The 27,668-nt window shown below is 40.9% G+C and overlaps 1 protein-coding gene across 1 annotated transcript in view; it reads left to right on the top strand.

The window, feature by feature from the left end:
• Positions 1-27,263, top strand: part of LOC117457654 (ATP-binding cassette sub-family G member 4-like) — a 53,069-nt gene extending 25,806 nt beyond the window's left edge. Inside the window, exons 2-14 of the mRNA XM_034097842.1 lie at positions 8,663-8,780; positions 9,230-9,362; positions 9,584-9,634; positions 10,798-10,943; positions 18,319-18,442; positions 18,536-18,650; positions 18,754-18,896; positions 21,277-21,375; positions 21,544-21,712; positions 21,858-21,958; positions 22,670-22,828; positions 22,916-23,034; positions 27,038-27,263. Coding sequence (XP_033953733.1) covers positions 8,663-8,780; positions 9,230-9,362; positions 9,584-9,634; positions 10,798-10,943; positions 18,319-18,442; positions 18,536-18,650; positions 18,754-18,896; positions 21,277-21,375; positions 21,544-21,712; positions 21,858-21,958; positions 22,670-22,828; positions 22,916-23,034; positions 27,038-27,263 — 1,703 coding nt within the window. The remainder of the gene's footprint in view (positions 1-8,662; positions 8,781-9,229; positions 9,363-9,583; positions 9,635-10,797; positions 10,944-18,318; positions 18,443-18,535; positions 18,651-18,753; positions 18,897-21,276; positions 21,376-21,543; positions 21,713-21,857; positions 21,959-22,669; positions 22,829-22,915; positions 23,035-27,037) is intronic.
• Positions 27,264-27,668: the final 405 nt, after the last annotated feature.

The following is a 27,668-nucleotide window of genomic DNA, read 5'->3' as shown; positions in this document are numbered from 1 at the left end:
CATGAAGACCACGAAGAAGTGGACTCTGGAGATGTGAGAATCACGGCGCCGTCGCCTATAGAAGATATGGTGTCATCAGGATGATTGGTTGGTAGAAAGGAGCAACTGTCCACACATTGATCTGCATCAGCATTGAGAGGTCTGCAGGATGTCAATCAATCAATGTTTATTTATATAGCCCAATATCACAAATGTTACATTTGTCTCAGTGGACTTCACAGTTTGTACAGAATATCAGTATGACAATACGACACCCTCTGTCCTTAGACCCTCACATCGTACAAGGAAAAACTTCCAAAGAAAACCCAGTTTAAAGGGAAAAATGGGAGAAACCTCAGGGAGAGCAACAGAGGAGGGATCCCTCTCCCAGGACGGACAGACGTGCAATAGATGCCGTGTGTAAATTGAAAAGATAATACATTTGCAACATAGGTAGTCCAAATGTTTGGAAATGCATGTGTGTATAATAGGAAGATGAATCCACGAGGATATCCATCCAGGACCGATGATCCAGGACCACAGCCACGACTCAAGATCCAGGGCTCCCGATCCAGGACACAGGACCGCAGGATCATCCATGACTCCGGATCCCGGCGTATATAGACACCAAAAAGAAAGAAATGTGGGGAAGCTGGGTTAATCGGAACATGAGAGTACACAGGTATAGACAGAGAGAAAGAAGAAGTAAGATGTCCCTTTTTTGGATTTTTCGAAATGTCCCTGCTGTACCGAAAACAAACTGAACCGCAACCCCAAAACCGAGGGACATACAGAACCATGAATTTGGTGTACCGTTAAGCCCCTGTGTACCTACCCAAGCAGTGTTTCATTTGTTACTTTACCTCAGACACAGATTGATCTCTTCAAGGTCACCATCCGCACACACCCAACCAGATAGGCGGCCAAGGGATACTCATCGACCAGTTCACAGACTTCCACAAGAGCAAGTTCTCGTGACGGAGATGGAGTCACCTCAGAGGCTCTGTAGTGCTCACTATACCATCCACACAGCAATTTCAAGACAAAAAACACTCTGATGCAAAATGCATATTTGATGGATTTCCCCAAATTCGTGCAAGCCACCTTCAGACCCATGGACAACTACCATACCTGTCCTGTAGTTTATTTCCTTGCTCCAAACATTTTTTGCAAGGTGTATTTCAGATATGTCAGGATCTTTCTGTTTAAAAGCTTGAACTAGCTCCTCCTTCAAAACATCTAACGGGACAGTCGATACATCTGAGACATTCAGCATTTGTTTATCAATACTTGGAGACGACAAGTGGTACTGTGAAGCTGACCGTGGAGCGGCCCGACCAAGCAAGGAGGCAAAGGCAGAACGTCCAAAATACAACCCGGTGTGGACATTTATTACTCATGGGCACATGACACAGCCTCAATCTCGCTGTTCACGTGAGCACAGTCACCAGCCACAAGGATCTCACACCCCACTCCCAGCCAACACAGACAGGGAAAACAGAGCCTAAATACCTACACACTAATCAGCACAACAAGACACAGGTGAGGGGGGGGAGGAGACAACACAGGGCACCAGGTGAACACAATCAGGAGTAACAGACATGGGGAAAGGGAAACACTTTTCAAAATAAAAGCACATGTGCAATAGTACAAGGCCCGAAGCAGTCAGTCCACAGTGACGAAGCCATCTTCGTCACAGGTACCCAATCATAAACTGATGTTTATCATTATGTCAGTGGTTCTCAACTGGTCAGGCCTCGGGACCCACTTTTTCCTTTGCCAATAAATCGCGACCCGAAATGTTGAACCACTCAAATCTATTCAACAAAAAATCGTGCTGTAATATATACACTTTTCAGCATACAATATTAATTAAAGTGAAGTACAGTGCATATATCCCTTATATCCCTTCAAAGAACTAAAGTATGCTTTAAAAGAAAGGTTTAATGAGATGACGGAATCAAAGCTGAACTGTACATAAAAAGGCACACATGCTGAAAACTAGGGATGGGAACGATTAATCGAATATTCAAAATGATTCAGGTATTCGAATCATTATTCATGTATTCGAATATGAATTATGAATATTTTTATACATTTTTTATTTTTGGGAGTGATGCCTAAGTTGATTACATATTATCAAATTGAATAATTTAATGTATATATATTAATGCTGTCAAAATTATCGCGTTAAACGGCGGTAATTAATTTTTTGAATTAATTGCATTAAAATATTTAACGCATTTAACGCATGTGCAGAATGGCCCGCCACATACATCCCACCAGTGGCAGCGCCAGGGTATGGCTGGGGTAGGCTACACCCGTACCAAGAAATGGCTTAGCCCCACCATGAAAAATGATGTTAAAGTAAGCAAGATAAAGTCTGCCAACTCGCGCGGAGTAAATTGCACAGACAGCAGTTAGTAAGATTGATTTCAGTAGCCACTTGTCTGGAAATACCGAAGACCAGAATCGGTTTTGAAAACTTTTGTCACGTAGTGATCGTCTTCTCAATAGAACATCTTTGATAATGTCTTCTGGCCAATCAGAATCAAGATAACGGCGTGGTGTTGTTGCAGGAAGTCCCGACGGAGAATACTTTTGCTGTAGTACAGGGGTGCACATAACTGGTACGCAGGTTATGTGCGTAATCTGAAATGCGTACCGTCACCACAGTTGGGTGTAAAAATATTACTTTTGTCGGTAACGGAGTAGTGTAACGCGTTTTATAATTCAGTAATCACACTACGGTTACTAACATTGCCCCGACACGCGTTACTTCGTTACTTTTATAAAATAATCACACTCACTGACAGACAAGAGGGGTTTCCGCCGCAGGTTTATATACATGTAGGCCTATGTCATCTGCGCGATTTGCAAGACCACATCTCCACGTGCAATGCTGCATAAACATGGCTGAGTCTTTTCATCTGTAAACTCCCTCAACGGGGCCTCTCGCTCTCTTTTGTTGAGCGAACTGTCAACTGACATTGAACAGTTCAATGTCCCGCTTCATTGTAGGAATTCTGCCATGTCTCTACCACTTTAGTTTGACCATCTCTGTTATGGAATACTAAATAAATAAGTAATTAGATACCTTACCGTTACTGCGCTCATAAAGAATGATAAGAATAATGCGTCTTGAACTGGTTTCATTAATTAGTGTCTTGACGTTTCACAGACTGTTAGCTTGTTGTGGTAGGCTGGCCTGGTAGCCTATTTTAGAGCATATAAAAAGAAAGACTTGTGTTATGTCTTCCTTAATGCAATAGTGGAGTCTCGCAGAGGCAAAACTGTGGCGCGCTTACACTGTAGGTGCGCCGCAGTCTGCGTGATCTGCCTGTAGGGAGGGGCGGGCCGTAAAGTAACGAGTAAAGTAACGAGTAAAGTAACGAGTAAAGTAACGAGTTACTTTATGTAGAGAGTAACGAAGTAGTGTAATATATTACTTTTTTTTTTAAAGTAATATGTAATATATAATATATTACTTTTTTTTAGTAACGACCCCATCTCTGATCGTCAAAAATTGTAATCGTTTGACAGCCCTAATATATATATATTAGGGCTGTCAAACGATTACAATTTGTAATCAGATTAATCACAGCTTAAAAATTAATTAATCATGATTAATCACCATTCGAACTATGTCCAAAATATGCCATTTATTTATGTATATTGTTGTGGGAATGAAAAGATAAATGAAAGAAGGCGGATATATCCATTTAACATACAGTATCTATGTTTATTATAACATTTTTCTGCATGTCAAAATGAAAGACAACCCACACACCTATCAATCATCAAACCGTGGGGTCTTAATTCATTACGTGTTGATTTCTATCAACGGGGGAGTACTTCAGGAAAGTCGACAGAGGGGGGGATAAACTCGTGTTTATGTCCACAGAGTGTGAACGTTGTGATCAGCTGTTTTAGCGCATGTCTCCAGTGAAGGGGGGAGTCTCCCTCCGCAGCCGGTTGGCGTAGTTTTGGCACAGTTCCGTTGTACAGACCGACGTTAACAGCAGCCCTGTCTGTGCACACGGAGACCGACTCTGTCGTCCGGTGATCTAACTGCCTTCTGGAAAAGCTTTACAAGTACGTCGGTACGCAAATGCGCTTTGTGACACAAGTGACGGTACGCATTTCAGATTACGCACATAACCTGCGTATCAGTTATGTGCACCCCTGTACCAGAGCCATATTATTACTATTATATGGCTCTGCCCTGTACCACAGCAAAAGTATTCTCCGTCGGGACTTCCTGCAACAACACCACGCCGTTATCAAAGATGTTCTATTGAGAAGACGATCACTACGTGACAAAAGTTTTCAAAACCGTGGCTACTGAAATCAATCTTACTAACTGCTGTCTGTGCAATTTACTCCGCGCGAGTTGGCAGACTTTATTTTGCTTACTTTAACATCATGTCTCATGGTGGGGCTAAGCCATTTCTTGGTATGGGTGTAGCCTACCCCAGCCATACCCTGGCGCTGCCACTGGTGGCACGTATGGGGCGGGCCATTCTGCACATGCGTTAAATGCGTTAAATATTTTAACGCAATTAATTCAAAAAATTAATTACCGCCGTTAACGCGATAATTTTGACAGCACTAATATATATATATATATATATATATACGACAGTGCCATAGCTAAATGTGTTAGTTTGACGTCTAAAGGTGTGTTTTGCTCAGCTCACCGGTCCCTCACAGCGGGCAGAGCTGCAGGTGCTGATCTCTCTCTCTCTCTCGCGTCCGGTTATACTTCACTCGTGTTTATGTCCAAATCCATCAGATCTAGCTAGTTCTAGCCAATGATATGGCTGCTGCCCCTCCCTACACGCAGACTCAAACCTCATCTAACCCCTAGTTTCCACTGGGTCCGTCTGTGGCGCGTTGCGGCTGCGCCGCGGCGTCCGCAAGGATTGCGGCCACTCTAGTCAATGGGTGCTATTCCACCAGACGCTCCGCATTACGGCTCAGAAGCGTCTCGCCGCTGGGCTCTGCTCGAAATAGGATTGAAGTCTATTTTTCGACGCGACGCAGCCATAAGGTAATGTCGGGCAGGAAGTGGAACGGTGACAGCATCCGGCCCACCCCCCAAAACCGGTTCCTTCTCCTCCCCCCATCCCTCCTCTGTAGTCTTTCCAGTAGGAGAATAAAGGCCAGCGTTCTCCTTCGGTTTACAGGCACTGTGTGTAAATTATATAGAATAATTATGATGATGAATGCATTTTTTTTACCACTAAAATACAGCAACCCATCTTTGATTCATGTTGTTTTTAACTGGACTATTACAATTATTATTAATTATGTCTGTAGTCTACAACACAACAAAATAGGAAATAACAACAATAAACACGATTGAAACAGACACAAAAATAAACCATTTAACTACGTAGCCTACTTACTTTCTTGTAGAAGTACAAATGTCCAGGAAATATGCCCAAATCAACAAGAACTGCGAGCCGGCATGCAAGACGCACCGCTTCCATAATGCTTCTGAAACGTTCGTGAAACGCGCCCGGTAGGGTATGACGCCGGAGGAGGCCGGACCAAAACCGCGGCGCAGCCGTAACGCGCCGCAGACGGACCCAGTGGAAACAAGGGGTTAGGCCCAAATGTGGCGCAAATGCGCTCCGCAGCCGTTGCGAGGTTCCGGCGCTAACAGTTCATGAGCGTGCTCCCCCGCCCCCTGTCAACACTCGCGACACATGAGTGGCCAGCCTAAACAACAATAAGCGCTGCTTGGCAACCGTGTGGCGGCAAAGTACAGAGACATTTTGACTGGAGAGATTTAGTTTTGCCGGTATTCAACATATTTTACCAGTCATAGTCCGGTAATTATTTACACTCTAAGAAGAGTCCTACACAACAGACATGGCGTCAAAAAGGAGTATTGTGTGGAAATATTTCGACCAGGTTAGTGAGTGCGGTGTAGAGTGCAAACTATGCCAAATTAAACTTATATACATGCTACCTTGCTATACCCGCAACCTCCGTTCCAGCTGAGAGGGTCTTCTCTACAGCTGGGCTGATTGTGAATCGCCTCCGCACATGAAAGCTGTATGCCTATAGCTGTCAAACTGTGATCACCAGTTCAATACATTTGACAAATTTGACTTGGTTTCTACACTTATTTGAACATGTATGTATTTTTTTCCAAAAATTATTGGAAAAAAATTGGGTAAAAAAAAACATTTTATAGGATATGTACATTTCGGGTTAACCGGTTAACCGTTTTTTGGGGGGTCGAATATTCGAATATATATTTGCTTTCAAATTCCCATCCCTACTGAAAACCCAATCCCAGAAGGGGGGTCTGGGGGATTCTCTCCCAGGATATTTTTATACATACATATAACATATAAACTACGCATTCTGGTACACTCTGAGAAGAAAATAAATAAATCTATTACTGCCTGACATATTAATAATATTTTATGCCATTGTTTGTTTCTTTCCACACAAAAAAACAAAGGATTTTTTCACTCACACATCTGCGACCCACTCAAAACGGGTTGAGAACCACTGGTCTAAGTTATCTCAGTGGGTCTCAAACGTTTTGATCACAATTTATGTAATCACATATTTCCAAGGCACACCTTTATTATTACTAGATAAATAAAAACGGGTTTGAAATCATTCCAATGTATATAGGACAGTAACCAAAAATATTGCTTAAAACTTGAGATTAAAGAATATGCATAAATAAATAAATGTTAACTTGGTAAAATAAGATATAAATGAACAACAAAAATAAAATAAGTTACATTAATTTGTTATTGCCTATGGTAGGTTATTGGTTATGTTCACATACTTATTTGATTAATACAATGCAAACTGATCTTTTTAATATGGGTGTTTAAAGTTGTACCCCCTATCAGGTCTCTAGTAATTGGGGGCTCAAAGTGCACCAGATTGAAACATTTTACTTTAAAATGTTACAACATTTCTTTCCGGGGGGGGCATACCCCTGGACCCCCCTAGAAGATGTGACATCCACGCTCAATTAAAACATGTTCATTCAATACTACTAGTGCTGTCAAAATGATCGCGTTAACGGCGGTAATAAATTTTTTGAATTAATTGCGTTAAAATATTTAACGCATTTAACGCATGTGCAGAATGGCCCGCCCCATACGTGCCACCAGTGGCAGCGCCAGGGTATGGATGGGGTAGGCTACACCCATACCAAGAAATGGCTTAGCCCCACCATGAAAAATGATGTTAAAGTAAGCAAAATAAAGTCTGCCAACTCGCGCGGAGTAAATTGCACAGACAGCAGTTAGTAAGCTTGATTTCAGTAGCCACGGTTTTGAAAACTTTTGTCACGTAGTGATCGTCTTCTCAATAGAAGATCTTTGATAACGGCGTGGTGTTGTTGCATGAAGTCCCGACGGAGAATACTTTTGCTGTAGTACAGGGCAGACGGCAGAGCCATATAATAGTAATAACATGGCTCTGGTACAGGGGTGCACATAACTGGTACGCAGGTTATGTGCGTAATCTGAAATGCGTACCGTCACTTGTGTCACAAAGCGCATTTGCGTACCGACGTACTTGTGAAGCTTTTCCAGAAGGCGGTTAGATCACCGGACGACAGAGTCGGTCTCCGTGTGCACAGACAAGGCTGCTGTTAACGTCGGTCTGTACAACGGAACTGTGCCAAAACTACGCCGACCGGCTGCGGAGGGAGACTCTCCCCCCCCTTCACTGGAGAACTGCGCTAAAACAGCTGATCACAACGTTCACACTCTGTGGTCACGAAGTACTCCACTAGCCCCCCCCCCCTCTGTCGACTTTCCTGAAGTACTCCCCCGTTGATAGAAATCAACACGTAATGAATTAAGACCCCACGGTTTGATGATTGATAGGTGTGTGGGTTGTCTTTCATTTTGACATGCAGAAAAATGTTATAATAAACATAGATACTGTATGTTAAATGGATATATCCGCCTTCTTTCATTTATCTTTCCATTCCCACAACAATATACATAAATAAATGGCATATTTTGGACATAGTTCGAATGGTGATTAATCATGATTAATTCATTTTTAAGCTGTGATTAATCTGATTAAAAATTGTAATCGTTTGACAGCCCTACTAAATACATTTGAAGCCGTTTTATATAAGCTGTTCACCATGTCAATACGTTTCTCTTTTTGTAGTGTATTGGTCTTTTGTAGAGGGCAGCAAATTGGTCAGAACCGGCCTTGGTGTCATCCCCACAGCACCCCCCATTTGAAACATGTTCCCACGGCTATATACACGACACTGTTCAACACTTCATTCTGTTTCACTCTTTCGCAAAAGATTTTGAAGACCTCCGCGTTCTTGTAACACGTATTTACTACGCTTCCTATGCTTTGGTGCAGGCTGCGTTCACACCAGCGATGAACCGCTCCAGAGTTCACTAGCAAGCGGTCCGAGACCACCTCTTTTAGGCGGACCAGAGTCCGGTTGATTAGTTCACTTCCGAGGTCTCGGACTGCGTTGACACCAACCCAAATTAACCGCACCAAGCGGCTAAATGCACCAGGTTTCGATTCAACCGGACTATACAAGGCTGGTGTGAATGTGACCTTAGAGTAAGATGTTGTTGAATGACTTTCTTTCTTATTGTTAATATAGCCATGCTGAAGTGATCAGTACCATTAACGCCCCCTTTGTTGTTCTCAGGTTACAAAGCCTTACTGAAGTGCCTGTCCGGAAAGTTCTGCACTCGGGAGCTGATAGGAATCCTGGGGCCCTCTGGGGCCGGGAAGTCCACCTTAATGAATATTCTGGCTGGATACAGGTAGGAGTGCCAAACTTGTATTTAAATGTAGAGTTAAAGAAATAGGGTTGTTATCTAGTTAAATTGTTACGTGACAAAGTTGCTGGTTTAGAAAAGCCATTTTTAGACTAAATGATCACAATTAAGAGAAATTAGCTTTCACTGCAGGCATTTATGGCACAGATACTGCAATACTAGGCTTTACAGTACATGTGAACCAGCCTGTGGTTTCGTTTATAACTTTAGTATGCCTAGCCTTTCAACTGTCCAGTGTGTGTGTGTGTGTGTGTGTGTGTGTGTGTGTGTGTGTGTGTGTGTGTGTGTGTGTGTGTGTGTGTGTGTGTGTGTGTGTGTGTGTGTGTGTGTGTGTGTGTGTGTGTGTGTGTGTGTGTGTGTGTGTGTGTGTGTGTGTGTGTGTGTGTGTGTGTGTGTGTGTGTGTGTGTGTGTGTGTGTCCTTCCTGCATTCCAGGGAATCAGGGATGAAGGGTCAGATCCTGGTAAATGGAAAACCCAGGGACCTGAGGAAATTCAGGAAAATGTCCTGCTACATCATGCAGGAGGACATGCTGCTGCCACACCTCACTGCACTAGAGGCCATGATGGTGAGCTGTTTCTGACACTGCTTATTTCAAAGCCACGACAAACTCATCCTCAACGTTTGTTTATGTTGAGGCTTTGTGTTAATGTTTTTATTATCTTTTACATTGTGTCTTATCCTGGGATGAAAAGGTTTATAGTTAGTGATCTTTTTGATCTTCTTATTGAGCTTCTGAAATAATAGTTGCATTACATGATAATAACTTGATTTTCCTTTTTGCTGCAGGTTTCAGCTAACTTAAAGCTGAATGAAACTATGGATGTGAAGAAAGAACTGGTGAGCTTAACAAATAACATCTACTAGCATAGAGATTCCCTCAATAAAAAAATGTGTTTTGTCTTGACCCGACTACATTACACGTTTTTCACTTCCCCAACATCTGAGGTTCAAAACTACCCTGACAAAAGAGATTAGTTATGTGACACATGTTAAAACAGCCAATCTGTTTAACATACAAATGGCAACACATATATACTATTTAAACGTCTCCAACCTACTCCGACAAAGAAAGCTAAAACCGTAAGTGCAGAGCAGACGTGTCAAAGTAGCGAGAGTTAGCATTAGCATTGTGAAAGTCCTGACAGTAAACAGCAATTTGATAACATGTTCTTTTACTTTTGTAAGTGAAAGTCATGTAAAACTAACTTTTAATAATAGCGCAGAGGATTTCTAGATACTTGCAGACTAAACACACACATAAAAAAGATAATAACAGTAATACTTCCACTTTAATACGACCTAATTCAAATTTAAACTTAACCGGCCAATCACCGTAGAAATTTGGAATGTAACTTTCTGTTTACACACTCCACTTTGTGGAAACACTTGTATTCCCAATTTGGATAAAGGGCCAGTTGTCCAGGGATTTCTATACCTTTTCATGTATCTATATTTTGTTTCTAAAATAAATGCCAATACAGGGCTGTCAGGACATGTAGGTATGCATCCACCATGCAAACACAAACTTACACAGGCAGTTACTTAGCTGTGGCGTAAATGTAATGCCAATTTATTTAAGAGGAATGGCTTTATTCAGTGGTAGCTACCCATTAATTTGTTGTGAGGATGTATGTATGTTGTTTTCTGTCAATTAATATTTAATGTCATTAAGCGTTAAAAATACGCCGAGCAGGCCGCCAGATATCTCAGTGGTTAGAGCTGGCCAGCGCACGTGACTCCAGCGTGGAAATATTAGGCATTGTCATCCCCTCTCTCTTCCCCCTTTAAACACTGTATCTATCAAATGTCTCTCTAGCGGCTAGCCCAAACATGTTTTAAATATTTCTAGCTTTCAAAAATAATTTTTGCAGTCTATACTTGACAATGTAGTTTCAATGTAGTTTCATGGGTACAAATGAAAAAGACTGTTTTTTTTTTAATAATCAAACAAACTATTTTTGAATCCTGTGAATTATCTCTCTCTGACTTTCTCTGTCCAGGTGAATGAGATTCTGACTGCCCTGGGACTCCTTGACTGTGCTTACACTCGTACCAGCTCTCTGTCCGGTGGTCAGTGTAAACGTCTGGCCATTGCCCTCGAACTGGTCAACAATCCTCCAGTCATGTTCTTTGATGAGCCAACCAGGTGAGACACGCAAGTGCTGATGATGGCTGAATTAAAAAGAATAATAGCACATAAGACATTTGAGTTGTTTGTTTGAAATGTGCCTCTATTAAAAAGGCAATGCAATGTACAGTAGAATTTAAACGTTGACCATATGAAGTCAATTGCTGTGGAATTGGAATACAATATACAACCTATATGGTTGTTATTCTAGTTTATGCCAACAATTTACTTTATTAAGTTCATTAGGTAATGGATACAATGCAAATTTGAACAATAGAATTGAGGATTTAGATGTTTTTTTCCTGAAAAGGCGACCCAAAGGCAGTTTCAGTTCATCCAGACAGCACATCTGGCTGCATAATTCTAATGAGTCTTGTGACAGCTGGAGATATGGTGTTGGAATGACTTTTGAAACCCAAACCGTTTGACTCTTAATTGCAATGGTAGCATCTGGCATGTATAAGCGGTTGGACGCACTGGTACCCAGGTCCTCTGACAAATGAAGTCTTGCATATCAAAATAAAATACAACATTTTGACCAGAGTTCACAAAGTTTCACTCATGGAAACCATAATAATGAATACACTGGTCCTTGCATGACTATTACATTGAGTGTTTCTCTGTCAAATATATGAAGGCTTTCACTGTCTAAAATGCCTCAAGTTTCTTGCATTAAAGGTCATCTTTGGGCCTAACAACTCAATCAATGTGGTTTGGTTACATCGATACCTTTTTGCTGATGCTAGCTATGCATGTTAGCTAACGGAGCTCAATATACAGAATCTAAATTGAGTGTGATCAGTGAATTTAATATTGATTGACTGACTAATGCTTATAGTCTAGTCTAAACTAGGTCAGCAGTAATGAGACTATGAGAAAATGTGTCTATTCTTACGGATATATGATATCCGTAAGAATAGACTAATCCTAAAAAAGAAATTCAGAGCAACATCAGAGTGCTTGCCCATTACAAAAGGTGTGCAACAAGGATCAACTGTGGGCCCTGCATTATACTATTTGTGTGGTAGACAAGTTCATCTATATGGAAATTACACATTCTATTGTATTGTTGACTCTTTTCAACAAGCCTTTGATAATCTGCAACTCTCCTTCAATGCTATACAGGTTGTATTTATTAATTTTAAACTGACTCTTAATATAAATCAAACAAAATGCATGCTGTTTGTTGTCTTGATTCAGTGATATTATTTACAATGCATTTGGCAGTATCCATTGTGAATGATTATGTCATTAGGACAGAGAAAATCTGGCATCTGGCTTGACGAGAACATTTAAATGTAAGTGACATATGGACAATCTCATAAACAATTGAAGCCGTTTCCCTATGCATCTTGGATTATTGGCATGTGGTCTGTGTGACATGCTGCAGCTTCCACTCTCAAACTTTAAGATTACCCTTCCCATATTACTGGGGATACTTATTGCACTTACCATTGGACCCTGTCCAACATGGTTGGGTGTTCCTATCTGTCATAGAGATGTGATATGCACTGGTATCTCTTTCTTTATAAGGCCATTGTTAAAGATTTTTATTTGAATGAAAAATGCAAGTCTTTTATACATAAATATGTGTCCCTGGTGTGTCAGGGAACTCACAAAGTGTCAGAAAACAAAACCCTCTCTCTTTTCTTCAGTACCCACATCTAAAAAAAAAAGGGGGTGCTAACAAGCAGAATTTTCGCTCCTATTACGTCATTGGCGACATCCGGCCGACGTGACACGTCCCAACCTATCGTCTCTGGCACACGTGACACGTCCCAACCTATCGTCTCCATATACAGTCGCAGCTGTGTATCTGTATTCAGCAGGATGTCTGCAGGAGGCACTTAGAGTAAAGTTGTTATATATATATTCAATTCAATTCAATTCAAAACCTTTATTTATCCAGGTAAAATCCCATTGAGATCAATGATCTCTTTTTCAAGGGAGACCTGCAGCAGTAGGTTCCACAAGAAGACATAAAAACATAAACAACAGAACAACAAAAGGACATAATACAGCAAAATGTACAGGGATTACAATTTACATATTTAACCACATGTACCAACAGCATCTGATTTTGTAGCATCCAACCGAGCTTTAAAAACATGTAGTGGTACTAGCTTGGTAATTTTCCATTCTTTTTGCAGACTGTTCCATGTTAGTGGAGCTGCACATCTAAAAGCTTTCTTCCCTAAGACAGTCCTAGCACTTGGCACATTTAATAAAACCACAGCATGCGATCTCAGGCAATAAGTACTTTCAATTCGCAGAGAGATCAGGGAGCAGATATAAGATGGTAGTTTATCCAACATGGCTTTGTAAATGAAAAAGTACCAGTGACTGAGCCTCCGTACAGTAAGTGATGGCAAAACCGCCTTGGTATACAGGGTACAGTGATGCGTAAGTGCTTTACAATTTGTCAAAAATCTCAGTGCACTGTGATACGCAGCATCTAACTTGCTCAGGTAATTGGCAGGTGCATTCATATATAACAAATCACCATAGTCCAGCACAGGTAAAAAGGTCAGTGACTAGCCTTTTCCTGGCCTCAAGCGAGAAACAGGACTTGTTCCTGTAAAAGAAACCTAGTCTAACCCTCAGCTTTTTAAGCAGGTTATTTACATGAAATTTAAAAGTGAGACAATCATCAAGCCAGATACCCAAGTATTTGTAACAGGTAACCACTTCAAGTTGTATTCCTTGCGTAGTTACAATATCCAAAGCAGTCTCCGGTGTATTTTTAGCTTTAGCTTTAGAAAAGAGCATTACCTTGGTTTTATCCACATTTAAAAGAAGCTTAAGCTCAGAGAGCTGAGCCTGAATAATGTTAAAAACAGCCTGTAATTTAACAACAGCCTCGTTAATCGAGGGACCTGCACAGTACATAACGGTATCGTCCGCATAAAAATGTAAGGTTGCTCCTTCGACATTTTCACCTAAACTATTAATATAGGTAGAGAATAATAGCGAACCTAAAACTGAACCTTGTGGTACACCATTAGTGATGTTTAATCACTCAGAAGACAGCCCATCAAAATGAACACATTGGGACCTTTCAGAGAGGTAGTTCACAAATCACCCACTGCATGGCTGGATATGCCAATACTGACCAGCCTCTGCTTCAAAATGCGATGATCGACGGTATCAAAAGCTTTGGATAGGTCAACAAATAGAGCTGCACAACTTATTATCTAAAATACTCGTAATATAATTCACCACTTTCATTGTGGCAGTGATGGTGCTACAGTATGTTGCTTTCTGAAGCCTGATTGATGTTTAGACAGGATGTCATTTGTACATAAAAACTCCTTTACTTGTTCACTCACTAGGCGTTCAAGAACCTTAGCCAGAACTGACAATTTAGAGATGGGTCTATAATTGTTTAATAAGGTGGCCTCCCCTCCTTTTAGTAGTGGCAGGACATAAGCTGACTTCCATACTTTTTGGATTTTGTTCATGCTGAGAGAGAGGTTAAAAAGAGAAGTAAGAGGTGGAGCAATAAAATCTGCAGCTATCTTTAAAAAGAAAGGTTCTACGTTGTCCGGGCCAGCCGGCCTTTTAGGATCTAGCTTGGTTAAGACTTCACGAACAACATCAACAGTAAAAGGAGTAAAACTGAAAGGGTTTTCCAGACCACATTGTTCTGTGTCACCGACTGTGGTGTTCACAGAAGCAGAATTAGAAACAGAATGAAACAGAGAGCCACAGGACACAAAATGCTCATTAAAACAATTTAACATGGTGGCCCTGTCCGATATAGTGCCAGATACTGTGGTAAGGCACGGAGGTAGCTCATTACGGATATCACTGGAGGATATCGATTTTATGGCTTTCCAGAATTTTCTAGGGTTGTTCAGGTTCTTTGTGGTAACTGACAGATAATACTTAGATTTAGCACTTTTGATATGTGAAGTGAATCTATTCCTTAACTGCCTAAAACGCAGCCATTCTACCTCTGAGCCTGATTTCCTAGCCTTTGCCCAGGCCTTGTTTCTCTCATGAAGGAGACTGGACAGATTAGCAGAAAACCAAGGATTGTCTCGTCCCTTCACTCTAAATGTATGCAGGGGTGCATGTCTATCAATGATCTCCATAAAACCAAGATAAAAATAAGACCATGCAGTCTCAACATCAGCACACAAATCGATTTTTCCCCAATCAAAATCAAACAGATCATGCACAAAACCCTGCTCCACAAAATGTTTTATGTCTCTCTTGATGATAATACGTGGTTTAACCTTTTGGACTTTTGTGTCCCTAATTATGGTCACTCAGATCATTCGCAAATACTCCCACAGATGAATATTTATGGGGAACATTAGTTAAAATGAGATCAATTAGGGAGGATTTATTTGGGGACTTAATATTAGGTCGAGTAGGACTGTCCACAATCTGAGTAACATTCAAAGAGATACAAAGGTTATTAAAATCCTCTGACACTGCAGTTAACCAGTCCCAGTTAAATTCTCCAAGTAGCACTATTTCCTTGTAGTCTAGTTGTGATAAAAGATTTGCTAGCGAAGACAAGGAGTCTTTTACAGCTGAGGGGGGTCTGTAACAGCCCACGGCCATGACCTGTTGACCCTTTGCCACTTCTATATTTAAGGCTAAAAATTCAAATTGCTTACTGATAGATTTGGAAACTAATGTGGTTACACTGAACTTATTCTTAACATAAATGGCAACGCCACCACCTTTATTAGGCCGGTCGGTATGATACACATTATAACCATTTAAGGCAATGTCAGAGGCCAAAATAGATTTATTTAGCCATGTTTCTGATAAAACAATGACGTCAGCGTCAGTCGAGCTCGCCCAAATATGGACAAAATCTAGTTTACCTAACAGACTGCTCACATTCAAGTGGATGAAACCCAACCCAGACCTAGCTTTAAAATCAGCAGGAGTAGCGATCTGACTACGACTACTGGGCGGACCAGGGTTAGGTTGTACATTTCCTGACAGTAATAACAACAACAAAAACAGGCATCTTTTCCTCTTAAACGACACACATTGTCATCTACTTTAGAATCACCGGAAAAGTCTGCGAGAGTGTGATTAGAGCTTAAGAAGCAGTCCTGAAGAACCATCATCGCAGGAAAACAAAAAAGACAAACATATTTGTCGAGCAGATTGTCTGTGACAAGGCAACCGGTAATTGTTTGAGCAACACATCCGAACCTTTGCAGGGGATGCCCACTGCGGGTGGCAGAACAGACCTGAATCCAGTAGACTTCTCAGAATGACTAGAGATCTTCTCATAGTCCAAAACAGTTAACAGGCACAGCAGAATCCCGATATGGGCCATTTCCCCAGACCAGCACACAGTATCCGTGATGTTCCTAGAGCAAAATCAACATAGCAGCAAAGGACAGACGAAAGCAGCAGCGTGGTATCCTCGGGGTGAAAGCAGGCCTCTGCAACAGCAGAACCAGGACAGGTGGAAAGCAGGCCCAGATCGCAGATCGCAGGCAGCAAATAGGTGGAGCCGCTCCGTCTCTTCGCGACGAGCAGGCCTCCGTAGATCGCAGATCGCAGGCAGCAACAGGTAGAGCCGCTCCGTCTCTCCGCGACGACCCCGGGGCAAAAACCTCTCCAGTGCAGCCGCACTCCACAGGCGGGAGCAGGCCTCCGTAGATCGCAGATCGCAGGCAGCAACAGGTGGAGCCGCTCCGTCTCTTCGCGACGTCTCCGGAGGAAAAACACGTCAGTACAGCCGTACTCGACGAATATTTATATATATATATATATAAATAATACATATAATGGCACTGTTCTAGCAGTAAACACTTAAGAACATGTCAAGCTATGTGCTGTATCAGAAACAATGCGTGGCGTGTTTTGGGAGGAATATGCTCTGTGTTTACATTAGCAAGCATGCTAACACTCAGAGCTAACCATGGAGCTAACGCTGTAGGCTACTGGAGAGAATGTGTAAGGTAATGTCCTTGTGGTAAACCCTGCGAGAGAGAAAGGCTTGAGCTCCATACTGCTTCAGAAATAAAGCTTGAAATGGTTGGGAGCATAATATGGCATTTAATCACCGCAGCGTTTAGCTGAGTTTCTCCGGATTAGTGATGTGTCGGTCGCGAACGAGCCGGTTCAAAGAGAGAAGTTATTTTTGTTGTTAAGTAATACAAGACAGAATGATATGATGATCTACGTGCTACGGGTGCTCCGTGCATGCATGCAGTGACATGTATCCAAGGATTAGAGACGGTTGGATGCTGCTGTTTTGAGCATTGCAATACATGTATTTTCATTATGTTATTTATTTATGATTATTTTTAGGCTCAGCAAAGATTTGTTGTAAGTTTGTATAGGTGTTGCTATCTGCTTTGTGTAGTGTGGTTCTACAATCAGAGAGTTACAAGAGTCTGTAAATGCAATGAAAACAATTGGCTACAGCAAATCATTATATTAAACATGTCATTTTTAATTTGTAATACTTCAGTACAAAGGTGATATATGTGTACTACACAATATATAAATCATTAGTCCAAACAGGGCTACATTTGATTGAGTTATAAAAGATATATTTTGCTGATAAACCTAGTAACCCCGCCCCCTTACGGCTCTTTTGAACAGCTCTCGTAAAGGAACGGAGCCATAAGATCCGGCTCCCTTCAAAGAGCCATAATTCCCATCACTACTCCGGGTAGAAATCTCTCTAGCAGGGGAAAGCTGTGTGACGCTACAAAGGGGCGTGGCTAGCAGCAGCCGTTCCATTTAAAGCAGAATCAGCCTGTTTGGAACAGGGCTGCAATAGAGGGGTATGAGCAGTATGAGGCATGGCTACAATGGGTTTGGTATTTTATGCTAAAAACTTCACAGACAATATATTTTTCAAATATAGCATAATAGGTTTAAGCTTTGACTTTATCATACTTGCTCCAATAATTGGTAAGAGGTAGCACTGAACTTTGGAAATCTGCTTTTAGGCTCTGTGCCAACAAAAACGTGAATTGTTCTGTAATTTGTGTGTAATTTATAAATCAATACATTAGCATAGCATCCTTTGGACGGTTTGAATTCTTAATACCAAAGCATTTCACCCAAGTCTGCACTTGCTTCTACTTATTTTTTTTTCAATAAACGGTTTCCAAAGAACAACTAGTTCTACCACTATAAAATATATCTAACATCAAATTCACTGACTTAAATCTTGTTTTTATTAAAAGGAGAATATATTCTCAAATTACAAGCATGTCTCAAAATATGTGTTCATAAAATGCCCAGTTACTGTTAATATAACATTAAAAAACTTTCAGGGGACAAAATTCAATCAATAAAAGGGGCTTTTTCTCATAATATCTTTGTCCTGACTCATATATGTCTTCTACTTGGCTCATTAATGTCTGCCTGTGTGTCTCTGTCTCTCTCTGTACAGTGGCTTAGACAGTGCGTCATGCTACCAGGTGGTCTCACTAATGCGCTCTCTGGCGCTGGGAGGACGGACCATCATCTGCACCATCCACCAGCCCAGTGCCAAACTGTTTGAGATGTTTGACAAGGTACAAGTCTGTCTATAAAGGGCAAAGGAACAGAATAAAATGAATTACAGTCTGTGTCAGTTGCAAACCTTAATACATTGTGTTCCTCCTCAGCTTTACATTCTCAGTCAGGGACAGTGTATCTACAAAGGCACAGTCCCTTACCTAATCCCTTATCTCAAGACTCTGGGCCTTTACTGTCCTACCTACCACAACCCTGCAGACTTCAGTATGTCCACATAACATTTATACATGTCTTTGTTACACTTTCCTAAGAACCATTCTAATTCCTTAATGATCTGTGTGTCTTTCTGCTTTTGCCTCCGGTGCAGTCATTGAAGTGGCATCAGGAGAGTATGGAGACCTGAATCCGGTGCTGTTTGAGGCAGTCCAGGGTGGAATGTGTGCATTAGAGGAGAAGAAGAATCAATGTGAAAACAATGGCACATCTGTCTGTGCAACAAAGTGCCAAAAGGTGTGTAGTAGATGATGTGACAGATTTTGTTCAGAAAACTTGGGATGTGGCTTCCTTTCCTACGTCACATGCAGGTTCATTTAATGTACTAACCCAGATATCCATCTACAGCTTAAGAAAGCTTATTTCTAAAACCCTTATCAACGGAGGGTTTTGTTTTTACCGGGAGGGAGGCCTTTTAAAAAAAGGGGGTCTCAGAAATAATTCATTTGTTTTAACATTGAAGCATGTTGAACATTTTCTAGTAGAAACCCCCCCAAAAAGTACAAACTTTTACATTTACCTTTATATGCCCCGTTAAATAATTGTATTTTCAGTTGATATGTTTATAAAGTTATATTTTATTATTCACTTTCTTGCCAAGAGTTAGATGGGAAGATTGATAACACACTAATGTCTGAACACTAGCTACAGTACATATGAAGCTAGAGCCAGCAACTGGTTAGCTTAGTTTAGCTTAGCATAAAAATGGAAACAGTGGGAAACAGTTAGCCTGGTTCTGTCTAAATGTAGCAATATCCAACTACCAGAATAAAAAAGGGACTCTTTCTGGTTTCCAGTATGGCTGTATCATATTTAAGCCAGTAGCGAACCGTGTCTATCACAACTGGACCTTCTGTAGACACACACCCCCCCCGCCGCCGCATTATAATGTCCGTCTTTTCACTGAATTGTCGTCTTGAAAAGGGTACTCACAACAATTCCGCAACAACTTCATCTTCACCTGTTGCACTTGTCATTTCAACGTTAAAAACAATAAAACGGCATGAATTGCTTCGTCGCATTCATCTAGATCCTCTGTCTCGAGCCAGTTAACTAGCGGGCCTTCTAGAATACCCTGGAACCGAGGGAAACTCTGAAAGAATACGCCCATTGGCTACAAATCAATATATGATTGGTTGATCACTGTCAACTGTCAGTCCAAACGTACGCTCTCATTCAGTGCAACGGCCAGGGCATTCGATCAAGGATGTAGAATACCTTGGTTGAAGGATATTCTACCCAGAGACCCAGAACAAGATCTGATTGGTTGCTTTCTTTTCTAACACAAAACCACTGAAATGAGTAGTCCATGGTCCGAGAAGGACAAACAAATCAACGTAACACTGTCATATTACAGATCAACAACACAGATACCATTCTCATTTATTCATTTTATTACATTTTATTTATATAATTAAATCGATTTTTTGTTTGTTTTATCTGAGTGTTCCAGGATATTCTCTGAATACCCTGAAGGCCCTGACGGTTCACCACTCATTCAAGCCAACAGTTCGAAAGATCACCACCAACAGATGCTAAACTAATGGGTAGAAGCTACATGTAACAATAAAGACAACACAAAAAACTATTTCTTTTTTGGATTAAGTTGAAAAAATTACTGGCTACTGGTTCCACCGTCAACTCGTAAGATATTAATATAAAGGATATGGTTAAAAGATGATTTTGGGACAAAATGGCAATACCACTTCTGCAGCCAGCGGCAGGTCCTGTGGATTTTGCTATTTGGAAGAAGCCAGGCAAGCTCTTTCTTCTCTGTTTTCAGTCTTTGAGCTCATTTTAGATGACCATCTCCTGGCTGTAGGTTCACATTTACATTACAAAGATCAGAGTGTTATCTTCCAATCTCACTTCAGGCAAGAAAGCCAAAAAGGGAAGATATGATAAACCTTTTTTAAAACCCAGAGGGGAAATTCGGTTGTGGCAGCTGCACAAGGACAGCACCAGTACAAATAATTAAGTACATTAAAGAATACATACTAAGAGGTATACTTAAATAAAAATAAAATAAGAAGATAGGAAATATAAATGTAACATGGTATGGTTAGTGTAATAATAATAATAATAAATTATATTTATATAGCGCTTTTCTGGAACCCAAAGACGTTTTACATTTTGAGGGAGGGTAGACAAACAAGGACAGGCAAAAACAAACAAAAACAAGAAAACAAAAAAATATATATAATAAATGAATAAAATAAAATATTTGTTGTAACAGTAATGATTAGTAGTAGCAGAGCCCTGTTAACAGTGTTTACAAGACTAATGATGTGACGAAGCAGGCACTAGTTTGGCAGTATTATTGTAGACTTGTAATATAAGTAAAATATAGAATATGACACAAAAATCAGAACATATTCACTTACAGTACATGCCACGTTTTTGTTAATATGAGGGATAAGATAAATGATAAGGTAAAAGATACATTAATATATGTATATAATATGGCTAGAATATAGTAGAATATAATCTGCCCAGAGGTGTGTATATGTGTCCCTGACAGCAGAATCTATTGTCCTGCTCTTTTTGATGTTGTGCATAATTATTCATTAATCATTTTTTTTCATTTTACTGGATTATCTGCTTCCATTTTCTCCAGGATGCCGGACACATAGAGAGACATACGTTTGCCACAAGCACATTAACACAGTTCTGTATCCTCTTCAAGAGAACCTTCATTACTATATGTCGAGACCAGGTGAGTCATATCATGCATATAACAGTTAAGCACTGGTTCGAAACACATTGAAATGTAAAGTCTTTACCTAAATTGAGTCATCTTAAAACAAGAGACTTTACCCAAAAACGACCAGGCAGTTGTCTGGGAGTGGATCTTCATTTGTTCCTGCTTTTGTTCTGCTCTCAGGTTTTGACCCGCCTCAGACTGATCTCCCACATCGCCATTGGTGTGTTAATAGGCTTGCTCTATCTGAACATCGGCAATGACGCGAGCAAGGTCTTTAACAACACTGGGTTCCTCTTCTTCTCTATGCTCTTCATCATGTTTGGAGCGCTCATGCCGACCGTGTTGACCTGTGAGTCTGATTGAGGGGAGGAAATTACCCAGATTTGTTTGTCTTTTTTTTGTCGTATACAGAACAGAGAGACATTTCTAAATCCCATATGTTGTGAATGGATTGACAGATAATTGTGAATTATTTGTGTGCACCATCCCGTTAGTTCCTCTAGAGATGTCTGTTTTCCTGAGGGAACATCTAAACTACTGGTACAGCCTGAAAGCTTACTACCTGGCTAAAACCATGGCTGATATCCCATTCCAGGTAAGCAGATATTTGGGGGTCCACAAACCTGTTGCACTTTTACAGAGTACACTACTGCACTCTAGTGTAAGTTAAAGGTACTACCTGGTTGATGCAGCGGTTTTGAACACTTTTGTTTAACTGTCAGATAGTTCATGCAGTTCAAACTTTTCATTTACAAAGTGTGAAAACTTCCTGCATTATTCAGAGTCTAGCTCCAGCTAAACTAAACACATTTTTACTGTAAATCTACAAATATATCATGTTGCATGTTGTATTTCATATTCCATAAGTTGGGTTGGTAGCTTCCAGTATAACTTAAATCAGATTCAACACTACACAGTAGTATCATGATATCCATACTTTTCCTATAGCCCTTTCACTGTGGTATTGCACATCACCCACCAATATATATGCGTGATCTTCCTCTTTAATACCTGAAATACAAGACAAAAAGAAATCTGTTTGGTAAGGTTTGTCTGTTCTTTTACACCTTAAATATAAGTATATTTAAAATGTTCTAACATTACTTAAACTAAGTATAACCTCGCTGTGGATATGGCTCAGTACAGTTTTCACTCATACATTACATTTTTTTTAAAGTCTTATTTAGGGAAAGGACTTGGATCTGTCCATTCATTATTTTCTGTTTTTAACTGCATCGATAAGAGGCTGGGAAACTTTGTTATTCTTGAATATAATGAAACCGAAGATCTTCTGATGTGGTTTTAGGTGATCTGCCCCATCATGTACTGCAGCATAGTGTACTGGATGACGAAGCAGCCCCCGGAGGCCACCCGCTACCTCCTCTTCCTCGCCCTGTCCATCTGCACGGCCCTGGTAGCTCAGTCTCTGGGCCTTCTGGTGGGGGCTGCCTCCCCCTCACTACAGGTGCGGCATGTTTGAATGTTTAATATAGGATGTCTTGGCTCATGTTACACATATAAGACATATTTTGTGCTCTGCATTCTTATACAGGTAGCTACATTTGTTGGACCTGTCACAGCTATCCCTGTGCTACTGTTCTCTGGATTCTTTGTGAACTTTGACACGATCCCCAAGTACTTGCAGTGGAGCTCGTACGTTTCTTATGTCAGGTGAGTAACAGAATCTATTTTTTGTTAGCAGTTGGGCAGAGGGAAGATTTTCGGTTGGATGGACAAAAGTAAAATATCATATCAAACGATAGTTAGGTATGTAACTACGGTTCTATGAATCCTGGATGACCGCCAGAGGCTGCTAACCTGCTAACATGTGAATCATATGATGTTATCAATCAGTTATCCAAGATGCTTGCTCACCCTCCTTCAAATTTGAAAGACAAGTAATTATATCATGTATCAAAAATTCAAAAGATGCAAAGGAACAGTTCAGCGCCCCACGACTTTACTGCTAACAGTTACAACCTTGACTTTACATCAGAAAGAACAAACATTAAATAAGTGACTAACTGCATCAGTTAGGGTTAAAAAAAACGTGTATTCAGCTAAAACATAAACATCGCTGCAGTTATTATCCAGTGGAAAGTCCTAACCTACTGGCCTAGTTCAATCAAAGTGGTTACTTTTTTTGGCTGGGCAGTGAAGTTTTACATCTTATTTGACTTTCTCAGGACTTAAAACAGTTTTTTGGGGGCAGACCCCCTCAAAGAAAAAAATATATACACACATACAAGGTCATCATCTTAACCGTTTTTTATGCTCATCGAGTCATCCGTGAGCAGCGCATCAAGTTGGCAGCTGAATGCGGCAATTACTATTTTGTTCAGCCAAACGCCTCACAAACTTATTTAGATCCAAAGCTTTAGTGCGTTTTGATTCAATGCTGAGTACAGCCAAACTGACAGTCTCTTCTCTGTCATTGTAGACCGCAAATACCTCATTCCTTCCGTCTACTTGAGTCCGAATGCTTCTCGTTTTGCGCCGTCCCCCCGTTCACATGAAATATGTAAATTTTAATCCAATCAAAGAGGACATTGTCACACCATTCAAATGTATCCATGTACATTACAACCAATAAAAAAGCTTAGATTTGTTTATTTGTTTTTTTTTATTTTGATATACTTTATTAATCCCCGTGGGGAAATTGTTTCTCTGCATTTGACCCATCCTAGTGTTAGGAGCAGTGGGCAGCCATTTTGAACAGCGCCCGGGGAGCAGTGTAGGGAACGGTGCCTTGCTCAGGGACACCTCGGTAGCACTTGGTCTTGCCGGGACTTGAACTGGTGACCTTCCAATTGCCAAGCCAAGTCCCTATGGACTTCGCCACCACCTCATCGTTGTTACGTTGTTCTGTGTCAGTCGTTAACCTAGATAGATAAACTTAGCTATTGATATCGCAAACATGTCAGAAGAACCAGCGCATAATAAAATAAAATACAGTCAAACAAAACTGAACTTCAGCAACTTCAATGTCACATCCCTGACATCCACAACTCCGGAGCCTGGCCCTTCAACCATAGAACCAGCGCAGCCAGATGAACCCGGAAGCAGTTGCTCTGCGACCGCGAACTGAAAAAGGCTGGTTCCGACTGCGTGGAGGTTTGTTGTCGGGACATTGAGAAGGGTAAAGCTGCACAGCTAATTGTAGATAAAAAGGAGACCGCCAGATCGTTTGGGCAAAGAGAAAGGTACTTCAAAGCAGAATGGTACCAAAACAGAGAGTGGTTAATTCTTTGCAAAACCACTAAACGAGCCTTCTGTGAAATATGCAGATTTGCTGCAGTCAGACGGCTTGTAACTTTCTCCAAATGTGGAGATGACAGCTTTGTAAATACCGGAGTTAATAACTGGAAAAAGTGCCCAAGCTTCCTGGACAGCCATGAAAAGTCTCATTTCCACAGAGTGTGTTAAAAAAAGTGCGCTTACTTCAGTCAAACACCAGTCAACATTCAGCTTGTCAAACAAGAGCGTATTGAGCAGGAAAAAATAAGTGATGGAATGAGCAACTGCGCTGTCATATGGGTGTGCTGGACCTCTATAGTTTAATGTACAGGAAAGGAGTGAGCAGAGGGTAGAGTTGTCCATTCTTGTTCTGTTTCGTGTGACTATCTTCCTCCCCATGCTGAACACCCTCTCAGACTTTCAGTTGCGGGGGCGACTAAAGAGACGCGTTACCATGGAAACCAAACAATGGTGTAGCTGTTTTGAAGTCCGAGTGGAATCAGTAACATTTGGAGCGTTAGGTTAGGATGAAACAGGTCGTGACTCACAAATCAGATTTAGTCAGAAATGCGGGGTAAACATGACCCCGGGAGGAAACCGGGAGAGGGCAATGGAATCGGGAGGGTTGGCAAGTATGTCACAACACGCACTTTTTGGCCCCCCCCCACTTCTGAAATGACTCCGGCGCCGCTGGCGCAGCATCATACTTCATGAATGAAAATAAATCTATAATATAAAACAAATGGAAGAAGTTCAAATGAATTCATCCATGACATCAACACATAATCCAGGATTAAAGCAACATGCAGCTGCAAAGTGCAGGAAGAACAGCAAAAAAAACTAAGACTGTGAGTGTGTAAATAAAAGGTTTATATCACTGCCCCATAGACACGAGTGGATCTGATTTTAATAACATGAGTGTTTCGTCAACTTAATTTGTTGTTTTGATTTTTGTGGAGTAACAAAACATAATTTATGGCGCTAAACAGGCTCATTTTGATACCTTCAAGACAGCAGCGGTGTATTAAACGTTCGTCTAGGAATAATCTAATGTGCAGAGTTTATTTGCTACTTTTATGAATGCAGTGAGGCATTTTAAGACATGTAAATAAAAAAAAATTACAAAATCACACACATTCAGGAGATGTGCGAGTCCGAAATACATGTAACAGACGGAACAAATAAACACTGCCCATTAGATTGTTCCTAGATGAACGTTTAATACACCACCCCTGTCTTTAAGATTTGAAAATAATCCTGTTTACCGCTTTAAATTATGTATCCATATTTATTTTTGGGGATGAATAATATATTCTATTGTATTGCACACAAACGCAATTAAACGACAAATTAAATTGACGAAACACTCAAATGTCATTAGAGTCAGATCCACTCGTGCCTATGGGGCAGTAATGTTATAAACCTCTTATTTACGCACACTCACACATTCAGAGTTCTTTTAACCAGCTGTTCTTCCTGCACTTCGCAGCTGCATGGTGCTTTCATCCTGGATTATGCGGTGGAGTCATGATGTATAAAGTTGAGCTTCTTTATATTTGTCTAATATTATAGTTCACTCTTCATTCATGAAGTATGACGCTGCGCTGTCAGTTCTCTTCTCTATGTTAGTTATTGGTCACATGCTGCTAACCCCGCCTCGATCATGTGAACTCGCTTGGAGACGCACAGAGAAACCCTGGGTTGGTTTACCGAGTTGATAACCAGCGCCGTAGGACCGCTTAGTGAAATCGCGTTTGGTAGGGTTAGTTAAGCCAGATAACACAAAGATATCCAGGGTCTGTTGAACTGGCTTCGTAGTACAGGGCACAGGTTAGGTGTTCAGCATAAGTTACCATCGCAATCTACCCTGGTGAGAGGTGAACCAGTGTCATAGTACCGAAACCTCAGCTAACCCTGAAGTTACCTCATTAACCCTAAATCCTGCTTTGTGGTGCAGGCCTAAGGGAAGAGGAGCATTTATACACTAAAGACTAACCACAAGGACACAACTGGAGCGGCATATCACACAGGCGGGAAACCACAACAAACAGGAAGTAAATCAAAACACGATACTAGGAGAAAAGACATATAGAAAGAAAAAAAATCAAAAAACCAAGAATCACTTTAAATCACTTCATCCCACACTATTGTTGCTATTAAACAATGTCTAAGGCTCATAGTTAAATGTGACTTAACTATTGGTTCTTGGGGTTGATTCTTCCTGACAACCTCACATCATTTCTTTTAACCTGATATTATTATCATCCACAACTTTCATATTGTGGAATGTTATGAATATTGTGGCGTATTTGAGCTGATAGAATGGATTGCTAATTTGTGGCATTGCTTACATTTGTTGTTATTTAGACTTTGCAGATGATTGAGTAAACCTTTAGCAATTCTGAATGTGACTTAAGGTTTAGTATCTCTCCCACAGATACGGCTTTGAAGGCGTGATCCTGTCCATCTACGGGATGAACCGCTCAGAGCTGGAGTGTCCAGAGAAGGTGTGTAAGTTCCAGCGGCCTGAAGAGGTTCTGCAGTTATTGGACGTAGAGGACGCAAAGCTCTACATGGATTTCATCGTGCTGGGCATTTTCTTCCTCATCCTGCGGCTCGGCACCTACCTTGTCCTCCGCTACAAGATCAAGTCTGAGCGATAGGTTTTCGTACGAAATTACCTGCTCTGTTTTCTGTGCACACAAACAACCTCTTGTGTGGGAATTTGTTGCGATTCATTGTACGCATCGCTGCTAAAAGGGCGGACCATGAAATCTGTTCTACTGCCAAACACCACGCAGTGACTGATAACGCAGTGCCATCTTAGAAATCAACATCTACCTGTACCTGCTTTACCTCAGCGACAGAACCCGTGTGCACAAAGCCAGATCAGCAGTGAGGAAGATAAAGAGACTGAGCCGCTTTCAGCAGCCTACATTATATATTTCATAATCCTGTAATAGTTTTTAAAGGCAGCCGGATCTGATGCGGTTGCTCTTATTTGAATGCATGTTTATTCTAAACCGCCATTCTGTCAGTGTAGAGTTTAAGGGCTATGGTCCACAAGA

This window comes from Pseudochaenichthys georgianus, chromosome 13, assembly GCF_902827115.2.
Source record: "Pseudochaenichthys georgianus chromosome 13, fPseGeo1.2, whole genome shotgun sequence".
NCBI classification, from domain to species: domain Eukaryota; kingdom Metazoa; phylum Chordata; class Actinopteri; order Perciformes; family Channichthyidae; genus Pseudochaenichthys; species Pseudochaenichthys georgianus.
The sequence above is the reverse complement of the archived record's forward strand: the minus strand, read 5'-3'. Positions and strand labels throughout refer to the sequence as shown.